The following is a 23,495-nucleotide window of genomic DNA, read 5'->3' as shown; positions in this document are numbered from 1 at the left end:
AGAATTCTCTCTTTTTTATTTAAGTACCTAAATAAATATTTAAAAATTAGTAAACATATAGTATCTTAGTTAGGGAAATTTGAATCAATATAAAAGTATAAATAAAATAACTACCATAACAAATGATCCAGCTGCCATAGAAAAGTTAACATAATAATTAAGTTGCAATATTTATAAATTTTGTAATATTAAATAAAATTATAACAAAACGATGCTCAAAAGATCGAGTCAATATAGGGCGACAAAGAATGCTTTCGACAATTGGACAAGTGATTTTGATGACCAATTTGAACTAGCTCGAGCATAGGCCAAGCTAAGGATGCCATGCAAATTGAGATGTATAAAAGATAGGCCCACAAATTGAAAAAAAAAACAACTCAAAGTTCAAAGTTATTAATATTAATTTTATAGAAAATTTCATTTTTATCATAGAGAAGTCATTTCAAACCTGGATCACAGGCATTATGAGCACACCATGGCACAATTATAGTGGGAAGACCCAATACTTCAACTAAAAAAACGAAAAGAAAAGCATGGCCATCCCATCCTACTCTAGCAAAGTGTGCTTCTTCCATTCCAGTCGCAATTCACTTCATCTACCACCCTCTTTGTTCTGTTCTCAGACTGTGTAATGCTGCTGGATGTTGTCGATATCGAGACCTTTGAGCTTGAACACTGATTCCACATGACCTTTGAGAGTATGGAGCTCACGAAGCCTAAAATTTTCCCAAAACATTAGGAGATATGAATTCAGTAAAGCTTCTCTTTTTTTTTTTAGTTAAAGAAAAGTTCAGATTGTTCAAAAATATATGGTGAATTGGCACCTTGCGATTTCGGCTCGCCTTTTAGCTTGCTCAGCAATCTCGGAGAGTTCTCGGTAGCTACTCTTCTCTGGGAAGAGGTTGGCAGTCTCAGGGGGTTGTAGTCCATGAAGAGTTCTTTGTGCTGCTGCCCACTGAGCTTCCCTTTCTTCCTTACCGTAATCCTTCTTGGTGGTGAAAGCAGTCTGTAAATTGAACAAGATAAGAATGACAGAAAGAAATGTGCAAACTTAGCCGATAGGATTGAGGATTTCCAAGTGCACAAACTAAGAACCTTGTTCTGCAGGAGGTTATCCCAAGCTTTTCCACTAAGAATATAGCGAATTGCGAATTTGAACCAATCGAGCGGGAAGAAGGTAATGATGCTGTAAAGCCAAATGAGACCAGCCCAACCCCAACCTATACCTTTTATCCTTGCAAAGCCCCAATCGGCATACACAGCTATCAGAGATGCAACCTGCCAGAATCGAAACACCAAGTTTAAAGATTTTAAAAATCTATATGATTGATAGTTTCTTCGTCGAATCTTGTCTGAGCTAAAACAATTCTGACCAGCAATTTCTATTATATAGACAATGTCTAGTATCAATTTATTATGTAGAGAAACAATTCTTTTGAAATAAAAGGTTACATACTGAACATGATCTTAAAAATTAGCAATAACAGAGATAGTAAGTAAACCACTTTCCTCATAAATTTTACAACCTACGCAAAAGCAAATAGAGTAGTGTGCCATGTGCAATAGCAACAAGGATACGGCAAAGTGATAACAGAAACAAAATTGAAGGTGAAAGGGATGAGAGAAGGTGGATCTTACAAGCTGAGCAATAAGGAAGGCGCTGACTAACAGAAGTCCAGGGCGTTCGATGAAAAACCAGCTGCGGGAGCGTGTAACAAAGATGAGTGCCTGGCTAATGATACTGACTTGTAGGTATAAAGCAGACATCATCTCATCTTCACTATTTCTCAATGACCTGACACCAAATTTATCCTGCGAAGATATCAAAGGAAAGAAATAATGTTAATCTCCACAGCCGAGTTAGTTTACTTATTGTATTATTCATAGCGAGTTAAAGTATAGCATGATTTACAGGCAGTTGTATGATGTGCAATCATGAATTTCATGTTAAAAGTTCAAGTATAGCAAGTTAAAGTATAATCAATCTTGCATTTTCCAAAAGTGAAGAGCCATATAAGAGTCAGTGTAGACATACAGAGAAGAAGTCAGTGTCTCTCATTGCCCAAAAGAAGATAACAGTCATTAGAGCCATGTAACTTCCAAAAACAACGCCGGTAGCAAATATCTCTTTCAGTTTCCAACTATCAGGCAATGGGGATGGCTTCACTCTGTCCTTTGATATTGTCATGATTGTACCTGATGTTGCAAAATCAACTTAGCAACTTGCCATCAGAATAAAAGCATGACGGTAAAAGATGGGATGGGCATGGTTACGACAAATATTTGTTGTCTAAACTTACCATCATTTAGGATGGCAATGATTAAAACCATGAACGGCGAAAAGTCAAATTTCCATATTAGCGCAATAAGCATGAAACCAAGCTGCAAGAAATTAAGTTATAAGTGGAGGGAAAAGGAAGAAGAAAAATCACCAAAATGACAGTTAGTTTCAACCAATGCTTACCACAATACGAATGGTGATGGAGACAGCATAAATCTGAGTAGAAGAAAATCATAACTCTACATCAGAAATATTAAAGGAGAAAAAATAACAAGGTAGTGAAAGTTAGGTACAAACTGTGTAGTTCTTCATCCTCTGGAAAATAGCTCGGCTGGTAAGGACAGCACTTATAATCACACTAAGCCCAGGCTCAGTGAGGACAATGTCCGAAGCACTTCTAGCTGCATCTGTGGCATCAGCAACTGCAATTCCAATATCAGCTTTCTTCAAAGCAGGGGCATCATTAACACCATCTCCAGTCATTCCACAAATGTGCTTCCGTTCCTGCAACTTCTTCACAATTTCGTATTTGTGTTCTGCTCAGAAAGAAAATGATCAATATTTTTAAGATCAGAGAACCAAAGTAAAAGTTGAGAGCATAAGGTCATCAAGCTCACCAGGGAAAACTCCAGCAAAACCATCGGCCTTTTCAATTAGTTCATCAACTGGAAGTGCCTCCAATGATGCATCCTTATTTTGGCCAAGCAATGAGGAGGAAGGATACATATTGGTTCCCATTCCAAGCCTTCTACCTGTCTCCTTAGCTATAGCAAGTTGATCACCTGAATATGAAGAAATCATGTCAGGAACAATAAAGAAATTAAATTAAAGACAGCATTAAGAAGAGGGGAAATAGATGTTCTCCTACCAGTAATCATCTTGACGTTGACTCCAAGATTGAGGGCCCTGCGAATAGTTTCTGCACTGTCATGCCGAGGTGGATCAAATAGAGGTAATAAACCAACAAACTGCCATGGCGTCCCTGGACTCTCCTTGGACTTTTCTGGTACCTCCTGTCAAATAGAAAAATACTTGTGAGTAATAGTAAATCCAATATAATACAATTAGATTAATGGATTGGAAAAGCAACCTGTCTTGCAACAGCCAGTGATCTTAATCCACGTTCAGCATACTTGTCAATAACACTATGCACTTTGTGCCTGACATCTTCTTTGCAATTGCAAAGGCTCACAATCTAATTCCAAGGAGAAGTTAATGCTTAAACAAAACTGAACGAAAAGTGGACATTTTTTTTTCTTATGACAGACAATAAGATAAAATATCGAAAACAAAATACCTGCTCTGGAGCACCTTTGCTTACACGGTGCCAGGTTCCATTTGAATCAATGTAAGTCAGAGCAGTTCTTTTATCAACAGGGTTGAAGGGAAGAAAATGTACTTCCCTTATACCTGCTCTAGCCTGTATTTGATATCAAACGCTTGTTAAACCTAGCAAAATCAATGGAAGAATAAGAATTAGAAAGCATCACATAAAGTACTACCTCCTTTGGGTCTCCAAGCATCCCAACCATGGCAGCATCAATAGCATCCTGATTCTCAGTTCTCGATGCTCTTGCAGCCAATAAGACCACATACTCTTTATCAACACCCTTTGCAAAGACCTCAATGAGGTTCTTATCGACACTCAACTTGTTGAGTGTTAGTGTCCCAGTTTTATCACTGCAGAGAACATCCATACCGGCCATCTCCTCTATCGCCGTCATCCTCTTTGTGATAGCGCCTTGCTCAGACAGCCTGTGGGATCCAATAGCCATAGTCACTGACAAGACAGTAGGCATAGCGATTGGTATGCCTCCAATCAAGAGGACCAAGAGATTATCAATCCCACTTCTGTATTTTCGATGCTGAATAGGATACATGACAATGATCTCCACAACCATTCCAATAGCAATGGAGCATATGCAGAAATTTCCAATGGCTGTGAGGACCTTCTGGAAATGACCAACTTGGTTTGTGCTGTCCACCAAGTGAGCAGCCTTCCCAAAGAATGTATGCACACCAGTGGCAATGACAACAGCCTCAATCTCACCCTGCTTGCAAGTTGACCCGGAGAACACTTCATCTCCTGGGTTCTTAGTGACAGGGAGAGATTCTCCAGTTAACGCAGACTGGTCTATTTTCAAAGGATCGCCTTCCAAGAGGCGGGCATCTGCAGGGACAATATCTCCAAGTTTAATGCTGATTATATCACCAGGAACAAGTATGGAAGCTTCCTGCTCGCACCAGCGACCATCTCTGAGCACCTGAAAGCATCAAATCGACAAAAATGTAGGTAAACAACAGAATTTACCGGAAAGCAAGAAAGCTCCCAAGGGACCTTATAAGCTTGTACCTTCGTTTTTGGAGCCAGGCCAGCCATAAGAGCTGCAGCAGCATTGCCAGCATTGTTTTCTTCAATGAAACTGATGGTTGAGTTTATCACGAGCAGCACTACAATACCAACAAAGTCTTGCCAGTCTGGGGGCTTTCCACCGCCGTTGGCCAAGGCAATGGCCATGATGGCAGCCATTTCCATCACCCATGAAAGGGGGTTCCACATGAAACCCAAAAATTTGAGCAATTTGCTCTCCTGCAAATCAAAAGAAACGGTATATCTTTTTCAATCTGAAAGTTCAGTACAATAAAATAAATGGAAAGTTGAACCTTCTTCTCTTCAAGTTTGTTTGGCCCAAAGATTTGGAGTCGGTTCTCTCCTTCCGCGGAAGAGAGACCTTCCCTGGTACATTTCAGTTGCTCAAAAACCTCCTCAATAGGAATCCGTTCCTGAGATTGACCAAGACAGATGTATTAACAAAAATAATACAAAATCCTAGGGACTAACCAACTTTTGTATCAAAGTTAACTCCTCCAGAATGCAAGTTCTTCTTTGTATTTGTATTTTAAAATATATAACTACTTTTGCTATAGAAACCACAATTCTTAAGCAGAAAGAATCAAAATGGGATCGATTCCATGGAATCGTCAGCTCTACAAAGTTAAAAAAAAAAAACAAACTTTTGTTGATAACTTTGTTATCACGCGACTGTAGAAGAAAAGGCTGCCAGCACACCGCTGGAACAAGGGTAGAAGCTACGGATTATCACCACGAACCCGGTGTCTGATGATGAGCGCTACCAATTTATAGATCATGATTCCAGAATTTATAGCTGATCATATTTGTGTCAATCAGGCTAAGACTTGGACAGATTTTTTATTTTAATAGAAAAAAAGGAAACGACACCGAAATGGTGTTTAATACTAGAAGATGGTGTATTCTGATGAACAAATTGAAAACATGACATTTTATCGAGGATCCAAAGAACGCTGAGGAAACAATGGAGCGCACGATAAAGTCCAACGCACTCAAAAGTTCAAGGAGACATGAAATAGTTTATCTCAATTTTCTCTTTCATCTCAATTTTTTATATCAAAGTAAACAGACAAAGGATGAAAGTAGTCAAAGAAAATCATATTATATTGTTTTCCCATCTACTTTTATTTACTGCTTTTATTTGAAGAGAACAAAAGGAAAGAAAGTAATTTCACTATTTAATACTAGTTATTATTGGAAAACCAAACTTTGCTTTCTTCATTTCATCCGGTTTAAATTTTCTTCCTTTTTATCATTTCTTTTCTCATGAAAAAGGTAAAAAAATTCACCTGTCTAGTGTCAGAATAGCATATTTCAACCAGCATAAACACTAGGATTTGAGAACAAAATGAAACGGAAAAAAGGGCGAAAATTTTACGGAAAAAAAGCAAAGTGGTATCGAATGCAATTTGAAATTCCAGACAAACAACGGCAAGAACCGAGAGGAACTAGACAACAAAGGCAAACGCACTCAGATCGATTCGGTTCACGCAAAGAAAAATCAAAACGTATGAATAAGACAAGCTTATAAGACCTAATCAATAACTGAATCTTACAGATAGAACCATAAATCGAGAAGAGTAGCGTAAGGAAATGCGCACATACCAAATCGACGTTCTCATTCTTGATCTCGTCCAAGCTTATCGCCTTGGCTCCCGCCATCTCGATCCGTGTGCGAGCAGAGAACAGCACTCTCGTTCTCTCTCTCGCTCGGACGACCAAAAGCAGAAGCCACAGGAGAAGCCTCGAAAGCTTCCTCTTCGTTACAGAGAAGAAGTGTCTCCGCCGCCTTTTATAGTCCTCTTCGTTCCTCAACACCGATACCTACTCCCGCATAGAAATATACTATGCCGACGCTCGCTTGCCAGCATGCAGGCAGGGTCAGCCGAGCCTACCTTGCAACGTGTCGAATCACCATTGGCAAAGACTGGACCCCATTTCCGTTACAGAAAAACTGATACCATTATTGTGGCGGCCTTCCCGACGCAGGCAGTATCGGCCACGTAACGTCTCGGTTTGTTAAAGCGCTGCGATTCCCCGTAACCAGTCCAAACCAGTTATTAATGCGGATAAACCGGGTCCTCGGACCGTTACAACGTCGAGTAAATGATATGTTATATATATATATATATATATATATATATATTTTGTATTTTGGAATTATGGGAAAATAATTAAAAGGTTTCCATTCGAGGGCCCCCTCTAATGTTAACCGTGTTATTTTGGAATTAATTAGTTTAAAATGTTGGGCACGTCACATTTAATAATTATTTCCTTTTTTATTTAATGCTATATTAAATAGTTTTTCAGTATAATTAAAGAATAAAAGAGTCCTACTTGACCTTTGGAATAATTGGAAGAGCAATTTTCCAATTTTTTTTAAAAAAACAAAAGTCAATTTGAATTTTTCATTTAAAAGAAGATCCAAAAGTCATGAAAATCATGAAGTGGGGCCCGAGGTGCAAAGTCCAAACGGGCCCACAATAATTGCATTATTCTTTCGGCTATTAAACAATTAGAGATAAAAGTATAAATAATTTTTCATATGATTCTCTACCAAATATATTAATTTATTTTTTAACTTAAAATTAAAAAGGAAGAGATTGATAAGCATTTGAATTGCCATTACCACTCCACTAGTGGAGTAGTTGGCCTAAAACACAATCGAAAAGCCACAAAAAACACTACAATTTCAACACAACGATCCATCCCAAAACAATGCATCATTGTCACTTACAATTCTATTTCCTACGTGGTCATCGTCTAGCCCGATCAAGCCTCTAAATCAAACGAGACATGGAGTGGTCGGCGGTCGAATCAAACCGACCCGATGCCGTTTTATAGCAAGGCCGGGTAGGTGAAGTTATAAGCCTAATGGTGGGCATAAAAGTGGAAGGAGCCAAGGCATGACCCTGCCTGCAGCTTCCAAAGTGCTGAGTGAGTCAGACAGCACCTAAAACTTGACCCAACTTAACACAAATGCTACTACACAGAAATCAGCAGCACAGTCAGTAATTGATGAGGTTAAAATTAAAATCCATGCTTAGTGAGTAGGATAAGATTACGTATAATAGATCCGTTCTTGAAATTCGTATTGATGGAAGCTTCGTGCACGAGAAAGGGAGTGAAGGTGTCTGACACTCCACTCAACCATGAAAAAGAGTGGCGTGCAGTGTTGCAGTACAAGCTGAATCGAAACTGCACTGCATGAGTTTGATTTCTTCAAGCTGCCTTTTTGACTCGACAAGAACGTAACTCTACCAGATGACAACTCTTCAGGCTTAATTCTGATCTAGAACATGGCAACTATGTAGGCTAAATGGATTGTGCTTCCCAAATGAACTGATGCTTGATGGTGACAAACGATTCAAACAACGAGAGAAGTGCCTATAATATACAGTGGAAGAAACTTGGAAGCTTGCAAGAACAAACGATTCGAGCAAACAAACAAACAAAAACAAAACAAGAATAGAAAAATATTGTAGTCTATGAAAGTCCTATAAGTTAATTAGTAGTCACATAGCACCTTCGGATATTCAGAAAAAGTAGCCATGCATTATTGTAGAAGAGAAGACCAAAGTAAATAATTGAATTGATGATGATGATGATGATGAGTAATGCATGAGCCAACTTTAGATATCCAACACCCATTTCCTATCTCGTCTTCAACTTCAATACAGGCACCTTTTGGACCTGTAAAGGCACCACTTACACCACAAGTAGAGAAGAAAAGAAAAAGAAAAGAAGAGACCATGATGCTTTGTTAGGCTTCTCCCTTATGCTTCCTCTCTCTTTCTTGACCACCATGGTTCACTATTTCACTAGTAGGGAATCTCACTGTGTTTCTCAACTTTGGATTGAGTGAAGCCCCTCATCCTTAGGTTGGCTCTCTGTCGGTTTATACTGCTATCTATTTGTTCTTCATGATGAAAATGATTAGATGAAAGGTATGAATGACTGTCAAAATTGGTTTTGTATTATTGCATGCAGTGCTGGTCCAAGAATATTGACTATGAATGCAGGATCACTAGCTTCTCTTTTGTTGCCCTCCAGTCGATCGATCGATAATGCAGACACATATATTCATGTGGCCACAAAGAGCTGTAAACGTTTGAAAACTTTTAGTGAGTACTGAAAGTCTGAAGTGATCAAATGGTATTATTGAACACATCATAATGATCGATCGAGTAAGAAGTTGACTGCCATGTTTAATTTCTCAGTCTGCGTCACTTTCTACTGATCCTTGCAGTTTGTTCCTCCATCAGCTTCAGCTGATCATGTGATTCAAATTTGTTTGATAAGAGTCAGAGTCTAAAATTAATCAAGCTGTTGAAATTGTTATTCAAGTTGAGCTAGCTAGTTTAATGAGTTATTAAGTTTTTTCATTTAATTGATATCGTATATATTGAATTAACATAAATAAATAAGTTAGTTCGATAAACATTTGATTCATTCTTAGCCTTATCCCTTTTCATTAAGGAAAACAAGGCCTTCAATACATTGAGATACAAGTAATCAAAACACATTCTTTTAAAATTATCAGTCAAATAAAACAACAATAGAGAAGTTAATTATCAAGAGTCTAATCTAATGCCCTCACAAGAATGGTGCAATATAATACTAAAAGACTCAAAAGAACAATTTAAATGATCAAAATTTGAATTTTACTAGGGACTAATATTTTAGAAGTTGACTTTTGAATGTGCATAAAGAGTAAATCACAAATTTGATCATCTAAAACGAGGAGCAGAGTGATTACGAGGAGATTAGTTCCAAGTAGAGTACTTAAGGTCAACTCTTGGTGGGTTTCGAAATGGCGTCTCCTAGATTTGGTTGAGTAACGCCTGTTGGATTTGGAGCTTTATTAGCTTTTGATTGCTTTATAGTCTATTTTTCTCTATAGAAATTATAATTATTGACATGAGTATCTTAATTTTCTCATACTTTTAATTATTATATCCTTCCACTAATTATTGAATATGTTTAAATGTTAGTTAATGTTAATTAGTTAGCTTGTCTTAGTCCATTATCCAATGATTTGCTATTTAACTATAATTAATCCATTAGAATTTCTCCTCTTCCATTTTTTTATAAAATAAATAAATAAATAATACACCAAAAAAGAAAATTAATGTAAGGTTTGGTGGTGTTTCAATTTTTGAGAAAGTTTCACTTTCCCAGTTTCTAAATTTGCCCATTTTTTATTCCGCTCCAGAATTTCTATAAAATGTTACCATTTACCCTACCTTCTTAACTTTCAAATCGAGATAAGGTCGGCAAACCCTGTATAATTTTCTCGCGATAGCAAAATATTTTAAAAATAAATAAGAAAATCATTATTTAAATTTAAATAAAAATAAATATTCTAAAGATTAATTTTTAAATATATGTGTTCACTTACATATGAGTCACCAGTTGATAATGGTGAAATCGCGTAAAACCCACAGACAGTGTAGCTCCTGTGAAGCTGCAAAGAGAAGGAGGGTGAGAATGGAGATCAGAATGCCTTGGCTCAACCGTTCCGATACTTAAGTCAGGCCACGAACTGAAGATATAAAAGAAGCAGAGATGTAGAGAGGGAGAGTATTGATTGTATGTGTGCATGTACCTACGCCCATGAGAGACGAGTTCATTATATGGAGTCATTGGGGAGTGTCCCATCGTTGATAAAGAGAATATCCTATCACCGTGGTAGTTAAGAGTCATATCGTCCATGCTCGGTGTAGTCCCGGACCATGTTGCATTAGTTATTTAGTCATGTTGTATCATTGGACGTGTCCTTCTAGCGGCAGACTAGGTAGAAGCGCGGACATAGAGAGGTTGAGTTGATAGAGGGGTAGACCTATAGTTAGGAGATTACAAATTCATTCGGGAGTCAAGCCGCCACTTAGCCATTGAGCTAGAGTGGGGAGCTCAGGCGATTGAGCGATCTAGGAGTCGGGTATGAGCTTGATCATGAAGTCGATCGAGCCAAAGTCGAGCACTACTTGCAAGGTCGAAGTCGAGCAAGAGGTCGGACACCGAGTTGAGGCGAGGAGCTCAAACACAGAGTTCGCGGTCGTGCAACTTAGACTCGAAGCTCGGGCATAGAACCAAGCTAGGTGCTAAGGCGAGTCAACTGAGGAATTAGGCAATCAATTGAACCTGTCGGCTATGGGGTTTAGTCTTTAATCCGATCAATCAGATCGGATCTTCATTTTTTTTTTTTTTACTATACCGATCTATAATAATATGTGAACTATATTTCAAATTTAATCGATAGACAAACTAAATGAAAGATTATCTATAAAATCTGAAGATTTAGAATATTAAAAAATTTTAAAAATTATGGTCAACCAAAAAAAGACAGATGCATTTTCTATTTATAACAAAAAGATAGATTATTTAAGAAAGTATGACTAATTATAGTAAAAAATTATCTTTGCTGTTTTTAAAATAAAGTATTTAATATATTTCTAAATGACTCCTCGCATCTAGTAGGTCAATTATAATTGTTGGGATTTTGTTTATTCTCTGCCTAAAAAAACTTCATTAAATGGAAAAAAAAATACTATTTTCCTTTCCAGGAAAATGTTCTTTATTAAACTACTTTCTTTCGTCAGATTTTTTTTTAATTTATTTTTTTAAGGAGTTGGTGTAACGCTGTATTCTAAGTGTTTATTTGCAAATGAGAATCTTAGAAAAGAAAGGAATCTTTTCGTTTGACACCTTAAAGTTTGACCGTTTTTATGATACCCCAATAGTTTTTGAAAATCGCTTAATATTTTTATTGAGCGTCTTTAACTTAAATTAATCAATTTTTTAATTTTTTTAATTGTTATTAATGATTTTGAAACAGGGGCAATTTGAAAAAATGGATAACATGCTGGCGGCAAAATGAAAGTTTCCCTAGAAATTCCCATGCCGGCAAGGTGACTTGCTGCTACCAGTCGTCTACCTGCTCCCCACCGGTAAATACCCGTCTCTCTCTCTCTTTGTCTCTCTTTCTTCAGCCATTGTCTTCCTCCTTGAAAGCGGCTCTTCTCCAGCTTCGCCCCACTCTCTGGTACCAGATCGGGAGCTTTTAAGGGTCTATTAGGGTTTCTACGCCTCTACATGCCGCCTGGTTAGTTGATTCGGTGCCCCATTTTTCTGGATTTTGGTTGTGATTTGAAAGTTGCGTGGCTACATGCTGGTTTTCTCGGGAAGTCTCTCTGGATGTGCGCGTGTTTTTTTGTCTGTTTCTAAGAGGTTGCGTCGATTTTGAGCTGCGTCGGGCCTCGCGGTGGGTGGGTCTTTGTGCAAAGGACACAAGGTCGGGGATTGCTGCCTCGGAAACCCTAGTGTAGTCTGCAGTCTGAGCTAGCGAGATGGTTTCTCTTTCCCTTGCTTGTGTGGGCTCCGGAGGCTTTTGATCTCGCCGTGCATTTTGGAGATTGCATTCGCTCAGGGGTGAGTGGAGAATAGCCTTGAGATTGTGGCTGTAAAGGTCCGACCTTTGCTTTGATTTTGGTTTGGGAATTGTAGTGTTCTGAGCAAAATTGGAGCTAGGGTGTTTTACTGTGACACAAATTGGATTTTTTTGGAGACATGTCAGGAGCTCCAAAGGTCCGTTCCATCAATGTGGCTGATTCTGAGGCGAGACCTGTCCTAGTGCCTGGCGGAAACCAGGCAAGGTCTGTGGCAGCTGCTCAAAAGCCAGCTTCGAAGCCTTTGAATAAAACTGAGAGCCCAGAGGCTGCAGCTGCTGAGAATAAGAAGAAGAAGAAGGCTACAAGTCCTACTGCTAACCTGCCACCCATTCGTTCTAGTCTAAGCGCTCCCTCAGCTCTTAGGAGGCATGATTGGCTTTTACAATCAAGTTTATCGATGAATGCTTCTTGCTCCTCAGATGCGTCGACAGATTCATTCTGCAGCCGAGCCTCCACAGGAAGGATTGGTAGGACAAACTTGATGAGCAAGCGGAGACAGAGCATTCCTACTGTAAGTAAGATTGTGGCTAAGGCTGAGAAGAATGTTCCAGATGATGCAGCCATGTCTTTACCAGAACTTGTGCATGGAAAGAGAAAGTGTGCTTGGGTGACAGCCAATACAGGTGACCTTCTTTGGTTCAGAGAGATCGTCTATGCTCTGGTGACTTGGATTTTTGTTATCTCTTCATTGAGCCAAGTTCTCTTTTTTCCTTGTCAGTTGAGTTCTCTTATATGACAAACATTACCTCTTAGTATAGGAGTCATACCATCGGTTCCTTGTCAGTTGAGTTCTCTTTTTCCTTGTGTCTTTCCAGTGTTTGGTTAGTATGGAGAACTTCTTACCATTTTGATGTTGGTCTTTCAAGTTGTTTGTTGGAAACACTTCAATGGTCATAAGGACTTGCAAGGATACCCAGTGGAAGGGTAAGAGAAAAAGTTTTAATTTCTGGGTAAAGATTGTGAAAATTGTCCAACATAAAGTGCTTGGAAATCAAGGCACCAGAATGTGCACGGAGACAAGGTAAGAAGGACAATGCCAAATAGAAGTATAGATATAATGGAGAATGTGGTCCATAATTCTTCACTGATTTTGTCGTGGTTTCTTTATATAGGTTACTGTTCCTCAATTGCCTCACCTTTCAACTATTGATTCCTCTAGGAAGAGAGCTGAGACCTTTAAATGTACAATGTTTGTACATGATCATTGATGACTTGTTAGAACTTAGAGGCAACAAATCTTTTAAATAGATTACTGTACCACAAATGCTTCACCTTTCAGTGATCATTTTTCTGGGAAGAGAGCAGATACCTTTAAGTGTACATTGTCAGTGCACTTCATTTGATGACTTGTTAGGACTTAGAGGTTGCAAAAATGTCACATCTATGATTATGTACAAGATCTTGGGAGAAGAAAAAATGGAAAGTCTACTTATTTGGCCCGTGTTGCTATGGTGGTGTAGCAGAACCAATAATTGCTTCATCATACTCTTTTTGAAATTGAGGAAGATCATTTGTCAGACGTGTAGAATGTAGACTTCCCCTACAAAAGGCAAAATTCTGATGTATAGTAATTTCCCTGCCACATAATTTGAGGTTGGAAAGAATTAAATTTAGGATGAGAAATCTTTTAAGGAATACATACGGCTTAATTTACTTAAGTGTGGTTTATGCTCTCAGTAGTACTTTGGTGCCTATTCATTCAAAACCAATTAGTATCTTGTCAGTGAAATTTTTTGTGATTATTTTAAAGCATGAGAGGGTATCTATTACAGTTTGACAAGAAGATTTACCTTTCGTACATCGAGTTGGTAAAGACTTATCTGATTCCTTTTCTTTTCTTAAGCTAAATACATGCTGGTTGGATTGACATCAAGGCCCTCTTTTATTGATAAATATTAGTCATCGTGGTGAAAGCATCATACTTACACGGGCAAGGAGCATTGGTCTTATTAATGAATAGAACAACACTCTTGGCTTTTACTTCAATGGTATTTTACGAATGTCTTGCATTCCCCATAAAATATGTTTAAATAGGGTGTAATCTCAGTGGAATCCAAGCAAATAAGTGAGCTCTTTCATGTCCATGGCATTCCAAGCTCGTTTATCCATTAACCTAAAATCTACCATGATTTGTTTTCTTCCTATTTGCTTCCTATTACTATAGTATTTATTTCTGACTTGAAATTGTTTTCTCCATCTCATAGTATGCTTATTCTGTGAAGACGTGTGTTTCCATCTTCTCTCTGCTGCTTTACTCCTTGTGCAATAAAGCTAAAGTCTTTTTTTCTTCTTTTGTTCCTATGTTGCTGCAGAATCATGTTATGCTCAATTCCATGATGAAGAATGGGGGATTCCTGTTCATGATGACAAGTAAGCTACAATAGGTTATACTTTTTATCAAATTTTTCTATCAAAGCTTTAGAGGGGACAGTGTACAGACTCATAGTATGATTTTTCTTGCTGTCTGGTACAATAAACAATCCACAGGAAATTATTTGAGCTGCTTGTACTCTCTGGTGCTCTAGCTGAGTTTACATGGCCTGTTATCCTCACCAAAAGGCAGATATTTAGGTACTTCATAGAATGTTAGAAAATAGACAATTAACTATTAACTCAGTGCTCATAGTACTGCTATTTCAGGGATGTTTTCTTGGAATTCGATCCTGTTGCAGTTTCCAAGTTGAATGAGAAGAAGATTGTTGCACCTGGAAGCACTGGTAGCTCCCTTTTGTCGGAGCCAAAGTTGCGAGCTATCATTGAGAATGCACGCCAAATACTCAAGGTCCATCTCATCCCTTTTCCATTCCTTGTCATTTTATCATTATTCTCACTGATAGTTTTTCCGGCCGGTTTTGCTTAATTTTGTTATAAAACGGCACCTTAACATCTGCGTTAGAAATTTTGATGCTCAATGACAGCTCAAATAGTGAACATCATCTTGGGGACTGACACTGATCTGAGCCTTGCTATATGTTGCTTCATAGCTCATCTTACTGACCCTCTTTCTGTTATACTCTAACAGATAATAGATGAGTTTGGATCATTTGATAAATACTGCTGGAGCTTTGTGAACTACAAACCTATCATCAGCAGATTCCGCTATCCGCGTCAGGTGCCTGCTAAGACTCCAAAAGCAGATGTCATAAGCAAAGATATGGTTCGGCGAGGCTTTCGCAGCGTGGGCCAAACTGTCGTATACTCCTTCATGCAGGCTGCTGGACTGACAAATGATCACCTCATTAGCTGCTTCCGGTTCGAGGAGTGCATAACAGCTGCTTCCCCTAGTCAAAACGAAGTCCACGAAGCTACGGTAACCGTTAACCTCAAAGCCAGAGAGAACTTACTAGATCAAGGACTGACGGAACAAATTGATTCGGAATTGTCAAGAGCCGTGGAGGAGATGAATATTTCGTAGCTCTTTTGTAAGGGAAAAATGCCATAATTCTGAACACCTGTGATGCTGCTTACTTCTCATGAATATAACAACCTATGTAAATGAAATTGTCTGAGATTTATGCTTAGCATTTTCTTGTGCTGGTGGATGAGACTGGGAAACCTTTCTTTAGCAATGTGGGCCTACACATGGTTATAATTATTTCTCAGGGACTGTTCCAGTTGGAATTTAAAATGATTGCAAAAGTTTCCATTTCTCAAGTCTCAAATCATCTCGTTAGCAGGGATATGTCTGGTTTCAATCATTGGAAGTAGGCGACTGGATCTGATGATTACTTGGAATAGTTTGCTCTGAATTTGTTATTGATACAAAAGGGATTTGTTTAGTGAGAATATAAAACAATTCCGAAATGTGCACTATGCGATGAGACTTTTTGGACTGTATAGCCATTTCCTAATGATTAGCCTCCTCTTAGATTCCTTGTCATTACAGAACTTGAATGAGAGAGCAAGTAGCCAGAAAAAAGAGCTATTTTTTTCTTGTATAAAAGCCATAATAGATCATATACAAATCTGGATGGTCAGTCTTGTATAAAAGCTAAATCGACCTCGATCATACCAAAAAAGAGCTATTTTTTACTTCCTCTAAAAGAGTTTACTGATTATATTACATAACAAATTACAATGTATTTTCAGTAGCCAGAACAACTCACAATTTACAATGGTTTAGCAACTCTCATTGTCCTTCCATGTTCTATAGGAAGGAGAGGAATGAGAGAGCAAGTAGCACATCAGTTATCAATGGCCTCTCACTTGGTTCTCTTTGCACACACAGTAAAGCCACAGCAGCAACCTGCATATCATGTTGTCCACCAGCAAAGTAACATTAGGTGCAAGAAAATGCCGATACGGTTAACCACACATCGTGCGGAAAACAAACCTCCTGATACAAGTGTTTCGAATCCATTGTGCTCTTGACCACCGGAAAACAAACCTGATGTGCTACACTCATCATCTTATACCAGAAATAGATTGGAAAGCATGCAATTATTGAGTTCTAAACACAAGTATATTAATAGATTGTTTTTTTATACTTGTTATCTGTACCGGAGATTGAAACAGCAGCTGAAAAACAAAACAATTAGGAAGAAGAACAGAGGTAAAGAAAACAAAAAGAAAGGACGGTAGAAAAGGAAAAACCAAAATGCATGTCCTGGCCTTATTCAAGTAATGATATATAGACTTCAAGAACCAACAAGGTCCACGGTAGCTTATTAGTTTTAATCCAATGGCAGAATTTCCAGTTGAATATCATTTTTTCCAAAAAAAAATCTAAGTATAATAATCATAAATATCCTCACAGGGCATAGCCTCTTTTATCAGTCGAAGAACAAAATTTGTATGACTTTTTCACAAGCATAATTCCAAGCAATTTGAAACAACAGATGCGCACAGTAATACTGTCTCTAATACTGCAATAAGTCTAAATTTATCAAAAAGATCTCTAATTCTTTAAAAGTTCAGAGTCCCCCTGCAATCAAGAGGAAATATATTTGAATCCTTAAGAAAGATTTACTATTTCATTCAGAATACGAGTTGAACAAGTTATCACATTATCTGACAAAATTTTTTGATGAGAAACATATCTAGTGATGTATGAATATTGTCCAACAATAAGATCTCGAGTAAAAAAAAAACTTCTCTAACGAGATAAAGGATGCCTAACTCACCAACATTACCACACCCTTCACGAATTCCAGAACAGCTCCGCCGCCTTAATCTGTTCCTCGCTTCTCCAAAACCCTATGCACCACTGCATAAGCATCGAGAGGCCGACCATGGCCAACAAAAAGCAAACGTGAGGAGCCAACTGCCACAGCTTCTAGATAAATTTTTTATAATGGGTTTTCTTTTAAGTTTTTTGAAGCGGTATCACTATATTGATAAGAATTATTAGAAACAGTACCCGCTAAATACAACCACTATATTGATAAGGTCTATTCCTCAGTCAGTCAATAAATACATGAAGCGCGTAACGAAACGTCCGAAACGTTACGGTAAGAATAACGACATTAATAACGGCAATTTGAGTAGCACTGCGGGCCCTATGTGATTAAGCACTATAAACCTTTCGAAATCCTGAAATTATAAACAAAACCTCCAAAAAGCAAAAGCCAAATTTCATATCTACAACTTGAAACCCAAAAACTAATTTATTTCAAACTACTTCGTAAGGACAGCGATCAATTGTATTTCGATGAAACACACAGGAAAAAAAATATGAATTTTACCTTGATAACCTCATTCTCATTGACTATCCTTGGAGTGATCGATCCAGTCCCATTTTCCATCGGCTACCATGATAAATTGGAAAGTATGAATTTTACCCTAAAATCCGTATACTACTTGTTCTAATTAATTCATATATATTCAATTTATTAAAATATACATAAAAAAACCCCAGGAGAGCATATATTTACAGGCAAAATATATATAATCTAATACAATATCTACAGAAGCGATCCTTACGTGCGATTTCCTCTATCTCCATGCATGCATGCATACAACTTCTATGGAGCTTGAACTTCCTCCTCTTTGGAATGCATTAGAGATACACAAAAATACGTACGTACGTGCATACCTTGTTGCGAGTGGCGAATTTATGAAAAGCTCGATCTAGTGCGTGCGTAGAGATCGATGAAGAAGATCGAAGTAAAATTGTGTAGAGATCGATGAAGAAGTATCGAAGTAAAATTGTGTGCATAGAGCGGGATGCATACGAACGCACACAGCGTGGCACGACCGGATTCACGAGGGTGATCGTCGTACCACGCGGTGTGCGCTCATGCAACCGCTCCAGTCGTTGCATTTTCGCGCACTTGATCGTGCGTGCGCGTCCCTCGTGATCAATCAATGGATCATTAGCGACAATGTCGTTGTTATCTTCTTCGTGCTGCTAAATTTTTTGGGTATTTAAAGGGAAAAACAGAAAAGGCACTCGGGTTGGGGCGACGGGATATGGCGCTTGGGGGCTGCTACGTGCGCGCCCGCAGATGGCGATGGCTCGGCCCGTGCCGTGGCGTGCCGTGCCCCGCGCGTAGAGCGACGTGGTCGAAACGCGGGATGGAGGGGGCCGCCTCGCTCGCGAGTCGGGTTAGCGGCCGCGTGCGCTGGCGTTGCCTGGGCGTATCGGCAGGCGCCACGCAGCAGGTGCGACGAGTACGGGGAGCCTGCTCGCGAATTCGGGAAAGACGACGACGCTGAGAACAATGTCGGTAGCTGCGATGGTCCCAAGTCACCTCCTCTGACCCGACTTTTTGAGTCCATTCGCATGGCTCATCCATCCGAGTCTCTCCTTCAAGTTGACCCTCAGGAGCGCCCCACGTGACTTGCAGCCCAGGCTTTATGCTAAATCCTCTCCTCCAAGTATTATGGGCTTCTGATCAAAGCCTTTCATGATGGACCTGACTTCTGATAGTAGGCCCGAGCCTGCCCCGGGCATAGGCTTTGATAAGGTTGGGGCAGTGACAGCGCATGGTCCGTAGAGGCTTCAACAATCACTTTCAATTCCGATTTATTTTGATGGTCAGTAAAAAACTTTTAGAGGCATGATCGATCACCCCCAGGAGTCAATGAGACTAATTAAGATTTATCATCATTTTTTCAACAATCACTTCCAAAACTTCTTTGCAATCTGTGGAGGTGCAACAGGGGCATGCCATCTACTGTAATAGCAAGACATGATCCGAGGAAACTCTGATCATTTTCCTCGGAGCAATGGTGCAGTAGTAAAATTCTTCGATCGATTTTAGGAATCTCAAATTTGAGAATTAATTGTGGCACATTATAAGGGTAATTTTCTTTTAATGAGCAGTGTGTTTTAAAAAAATCCTGAGATAAACAATTGGATGGATTATCACAAGTGCTTCATGATTTATTAATTCTGATGATCAATAAAAAATTTTCGTAGAATATGAATCCTTTTATGTCATTGACTTTATCCTTTATTATATCATCATTATATTTAAATAAATTTTATATTTTTTTTATCTTTCTCATTTCATTTCATGTATATATTTGTCATGATTTCACATCACTTAATTAAAATAATATTGATTATATATATATATATATATTCTTAATTTTTTTAAATGTGCCTTCTTAAATTTTCTTTTAAGATACAATCCTAATTTTTCTTTATATTTTTATCTTTTATTTTATCTTATATTTCCTCATATCCATCATATAACTTTAATCTTTTCTTCATTCATATGTTGAGTTATAGTTCAACGTTAAATTTCATATAATCATGATTTTATATATTTTTTTAAATTTCAAAAATATTTTAATATAGAAAACCATGACGCCAACTAAAGAGAGAGAGAAACCCTTACCATTATTAATCAGAGCACCCTTTCATTGTCTATACTGGTCAGAGCTTTTCACAATAGGTACTAACACAGCTTCATGATCCCTAAAACCCAACAATCTCAGTGCTCCTTATTTTGGTCATATAAAAAAATAAAATATTGATTGCAAGGGAGGCTATTGATTGCAAGGGAGGCCTCTCATTCTCTCTAGTTGTTTCTTTTTTATCATTTCATTTTCTCTTCCAATTTTTCTTTGGAAGACAAGAAACTTCCAAGCATGCAGTACTTGATATAATGCTTATGTATGATCATATTCAATTAAGTTGTTTTAATATATTGAAAAAAAAATCTGTATGTTGAAAAACTAAAAAAATAAAGTAAAATTTTTTTCTATAATTTAATCTCCTAATTGAATCAAATTAATAGGATAAATTGAATTATTCTATTTCTATCGTAACAGAATTTTTGCGATATATAGGTTTTTAATTTACACATGGAAAAATCTAATATTTTTAAACAGTCTAAAAATATTTATATGAAATTTTTTAAAAAATAGCATCGAGAAAAATAAATTAATCGAGACCAAATCAAAGTGAACACCACAAAATAGAAATCGAAACTCAATTAAAATAAAATAATATATTGTTGAAAATTTCTCAGGATGATTGTTATCCGTTTAGCTTAGCGTATTTTTAAAATAAATATAAATAATAAATAATGTTATTATTATTATTATTTTTTAAAAATATAAATATTGAGAAGCATGCCACATCATCACTTGTCAATGTAGGTCAACTTCAACCAGCACGATGCAAGCCTGGCCTCGATTCGTTTAATTACCATCATGCCCTTTCCTTTATTCCACAACACTATTTATTTTATTTTTTATTTATTGTAAATAACGATAATCCATTCCTTCTCTTTTTATTTTTTTCAGTCTTCCCCATCCGCCCAACCGACACCGCCACCTCCCCGACGTACCTCTCTCTCTCTCTCTCTCTCACGCTTCGCCTCCTCTAGGGTTGGCGTTGGTTCCTCCGATCTCCCATGGCCGCCGCCGAGACGTCAGGCGACGACTCCGACTGGGCTCGCGAGGCATACCATAATTCCGATCTGGTGGCGGCCATCCTCATCAGTTTTCGAGGCCGGAGCCCGGAGGCTGACGACGGCGAGAGGCCGTCCACCTCCGCGCCGCCCGCCGCGATGGGGTCCTTGGAGTGGGGGAAACGGACCAAACGGTCGCGGTGGATGAGGATCCCCGAATCTCGCCGCTAACATGGGAGGGGAGGAAGATTACAGAGGCGACTGCCGCGGTGGAGGCGAAGGTGGTTAATAGGAAAGGAAAGAGAAGGAGGGCGAGCCCGCAATCGCCTCTCGAGGGCTACAGCAGCGCTTCGGCAAGCGGCGGCGAGGAGGGGACGAAGGCTGGGAGATCCACTGGCGGTTCGATCGCTGCGCCGGAGGAACGCCGCAACGAGGTGATGACGCCTTCCCACTTCTTGCGCTGCCTCCCCCACATTTTGCTTTGTGATTTGACGAAAATAGCCTTGTCCCGTCGCAGTTATTTTACATCGTTTTGTCCCTTTCTTCGTCGACATCCAAAAACGCCACCAGTTTTCTTTCTATCAATCCTTTAAACTTCTTTTTTTTGCCCAACACATCTCTGTTTCTTCTCGGGAAACTGACATTGCAATTCATGTACTTACTGTTTGGACCAAACAACAATTGGAATTGAAGATTGATCTTAATATATTTCCGTGAAGGATTGGAGGAGCGTTTTGTTTTTCGACAAACTAGGGCTTGCTTCCTCCTCTCGATCTTCCTTTTCGTCTTCTTGGTTGGTTTACCGGTATATAACAAAAGAAGGTATCATTTAGAAGACCTTTTCAGCGAGATCTGCAATAAAGGAAAAGAAACTGAAAACAATAAATTCTCGCTTGCCATTACTTAACTATACCTCTCTTGTGATTGGGAGCATGCATCTACCCGTCCAAGGGATCGAAAACATTTTTTTTAAAAAAAAATCTATTATCTTTCTGCCTTCTGCGTGGGCAAAGTTGCGGCATGTCTCTCTGATCCGTTCTAACGCTCCGGCCTTTAGGTGGCATTTCCCATCACTCCGGTTTTCCTGCAGGTCGTGACGGTGGCGGCCACGAACCCACGGGCACCGACGGTTTCGCGCGTCGTTCGGCGGCCATCATCCAAAAAAGTGGTAAACTATCGAAATCTTTCAATCCTCTGCTCGTCGGGACTTTGTTGACTGTAAATCTGTCGTTTTGGTTTGACGGCAGACGAAAGTGGAGCTGCAGGCCATGCGAATGTCATTGCTGGAAGAGAATACGAAGCTTCTCGAGGTTGCTTATTTTTCTCTGTTTCTATTCTTTGTCAAAGGTTGCTTACCGTATCCCTTTTTGTCCAAAACTATGCAGGAGATTGGAAAATGGCGCAAAGCATTGGAGGAGATGAGAGTGGACAACAGCAAATTAAAGGTCCCTGCTCTCTCATGTTCTCTTCCTCTAGAATTGTGTTGGGAGTCATCATTTTCAATTTTTTTTTTCTTTAAGTTGACTTCCTCTCTGCCTCACAAGCCGACCAAGTACCAGGCACTTTCTTTGTTTTTTCTAATCCCGAACCACACAACTTCATACTTTTCAAGACTAGGAGGAACACTGAACCCAGAATGGGAAGAAGAATTGGAATGGCGACATTATCCCCTGTAGCTTATACTTTCTCATAACATGTTAAGCTGGTTACTATTTGGGCATTGCTTGAGTTCTGATTGGCTTCGTCGTCCTTGCAGTCGTTCTTGAAGCTGACGAAACCACCTGTTAACAACCACACTGCTGAAGATGTGCATCAGCTCGAAGTGTGCCAACCTCTTGCTCCATCTACTCCTGGAAGGAAAGATTTCCTCGAACTTCCAGATCTCAATGATCTGCCGCCAGCCAGCCTGTTGATTTTTCCAGAGTAACTTGCTCAGGCATAGCGTAGATAGAAGAACTTCATTGATTGACCGAACAATAGAAATTAAAGTTGCAACCATTACAAGTACCCTTCAGAAGGCATTGAATGGCTACTAACCATAAATCCGAAGCAATAGATATGACCGTGCAAAGGTAGTTTGCTCATGAATTATTAGCAGTATTAACTCCGAGAATTTATCACGTTTAGGATTTGCAAAAGTGATTTCTTCTGTTTTTTCCCTACATTTGTGTATTGATTTTGGGCAGAAGTCCGATCCTCACTGTACTCCTTGTTTGATCGGGAAATAATTATAATAGTACTTGATGGAAGTATCTCTGTTAGTACTCAGATGGAACAATTTCTGCCGTAATAAAATAAACATTGTAAGCGGAAAATTTATCTATTAACAAAGTAAAGAGACTATGTGTAGTATTTTAAAAATCCTTTGCAATGATGATTCAATTGGCTGTTAGACATCCTTTTCGTAAAAGATGAAATTTATCAGTGAATCTTACTCTATATGATCGCCTTCACATGAGGCTACAAACGTGAAAAGATAAATTAAAAAATTATAAATAAATTCTCTTTAACATATAACAAAATGCTCTACTCGGTTATATATTTTGTTTTTATAATTAAATGTTCGAACTTTACTTAATAATTTT

General features: G+C 38.6%; 2 protein-coding genes and 1 pseudogene across 2 annotated transcripts; 2 read left to right on the top strand and 1 right to left on the bottom strand.

Annotated features, from left to right (window-relative positions):
• Nucleotides 1–377: 377 nt before the first annotated feature.
• On the bottom strand, nt 378–6,403 carry LOC141839906 (plasma membrane ATPase-like). The gene is made up of 16 exons (XM_074727762.1): nt 6,258–6,403; nt 4,946–5,065; nt 4,635–4,871; nt 3,784–4,545; nt 3,579–3,701; nt 3,372–3,476; nt 3,150–3,294; nt 2,899–3,063; nt 2,579–2,817; nt 2,465–2,497; nt 2,301–2,382; nt 2,036–2,196; nt 1,639–1,812; nt 1,096–1,278; nt 825–1,006; nt 378–716 (listed from the first exon to the last, which is right to left on the bottom strand). Exons 1-16 carry the CDS (start codon nt 6,312–6,314, stop codon nt 620–622), a joined length of 2,865 nt encoding a protein of 954 aa, XP_074583863.1. The 5' UTR covers nt 6,315–6,403; the 3' UTR covers nt 378–619.
• Nucleotides 6,404–11,651: 5,248 nt separating this feature from the next.
• LOC141839153 (uncharacterized) lies at nt 11,652–15,672 on the top strand. Its single transcript, XM_074726833.1, has 5 exons — nt 11,652–12,726; nt 14,416–14,473; nt 14,591–14,674; nt 14,744–14,885; nt 15,126–15,672. Exons 1-5 carry the CDS (start codon nt 12,222–12,224, stop codon nt 15,516–15,518), a joined length of 1,182 nt encoding a protein of 393 aa, XP_074582934.1. The 5' UTR covers nt 11,652–12,221; the 3' UTR covers nt 15,519–15,672.
• A 5,197-nt stretch (nt 15,673–20,869) lies between these two features.
• LOC141841750 (uncharacterized) lies at nt 20,870–23,132 on the top strand (annotated as a pseudogene).
• Nucleotides 23,133–23,495: the final 363 nt, after the last annotated feature.

This window comes from Curcuma longa, chromosome 11, assembly GCF_044706935.1.
Source record: "Curcuma longa cultivar G26 ecotype Majalengka, Jawa Barat chromosome 11, ITB_CL_G26_1.1, whole genome shotgun sequence".
Classification (NCBI taxonomy): Eukaryota; Viridiplantae; Streptophyta; class Magnoliopsida; order Zingiberales; family Zingiberaceae; genus Curcuma; species Curcuma longa.
Note: the sequence above shows the minus strand (reverse complement) of the source record. Positions and strands in the feature narration are given on the sequence as shown.

Coding starts and splice junctions, on each gene's coding strand:
- LOC141839906 (XM_074727762.1), bottom strand. CDS start 6,314: ATGGCGGGAGCCAAGGCGATAAGCTTGGACGAGATCAAGAATGAGAAC. Junction 2,383..2,464: donor CCATCACCATTCGTATTGTG/GTAAGCATTGGT, acceptor AATTTCTTGCAG/CTTGGTTTCATGCTTATTGC. Junction 717..824: donor AGGCGAGCCGAAATCGCAAG/GTGCCAATTCAC, acceptor GGAAAATTTTAG/GCTTCGTGAGCTCCATACTC.
- LOC141839153 (XM_074726833.1), top strand. CDS start 12,222: ATGTCAGGAGCTCCAAAGGTCCGTTCCATCAATGTGGCTGATTCTGAG. Junction 12,727..14,415: donor TTGGGTGACAGCCAATACAG/GTGACCTTCTTT, acceptor ATGTTGCTGCAG/AATCATGTTATGCTCAATTC. Junction 14,474..14,590: donor ATTCCTGTTCATGATGACAA/GTAAGCTACAAT, acceptor AACAATCCACAG/GAAATTATTTGAGCTGCTTG.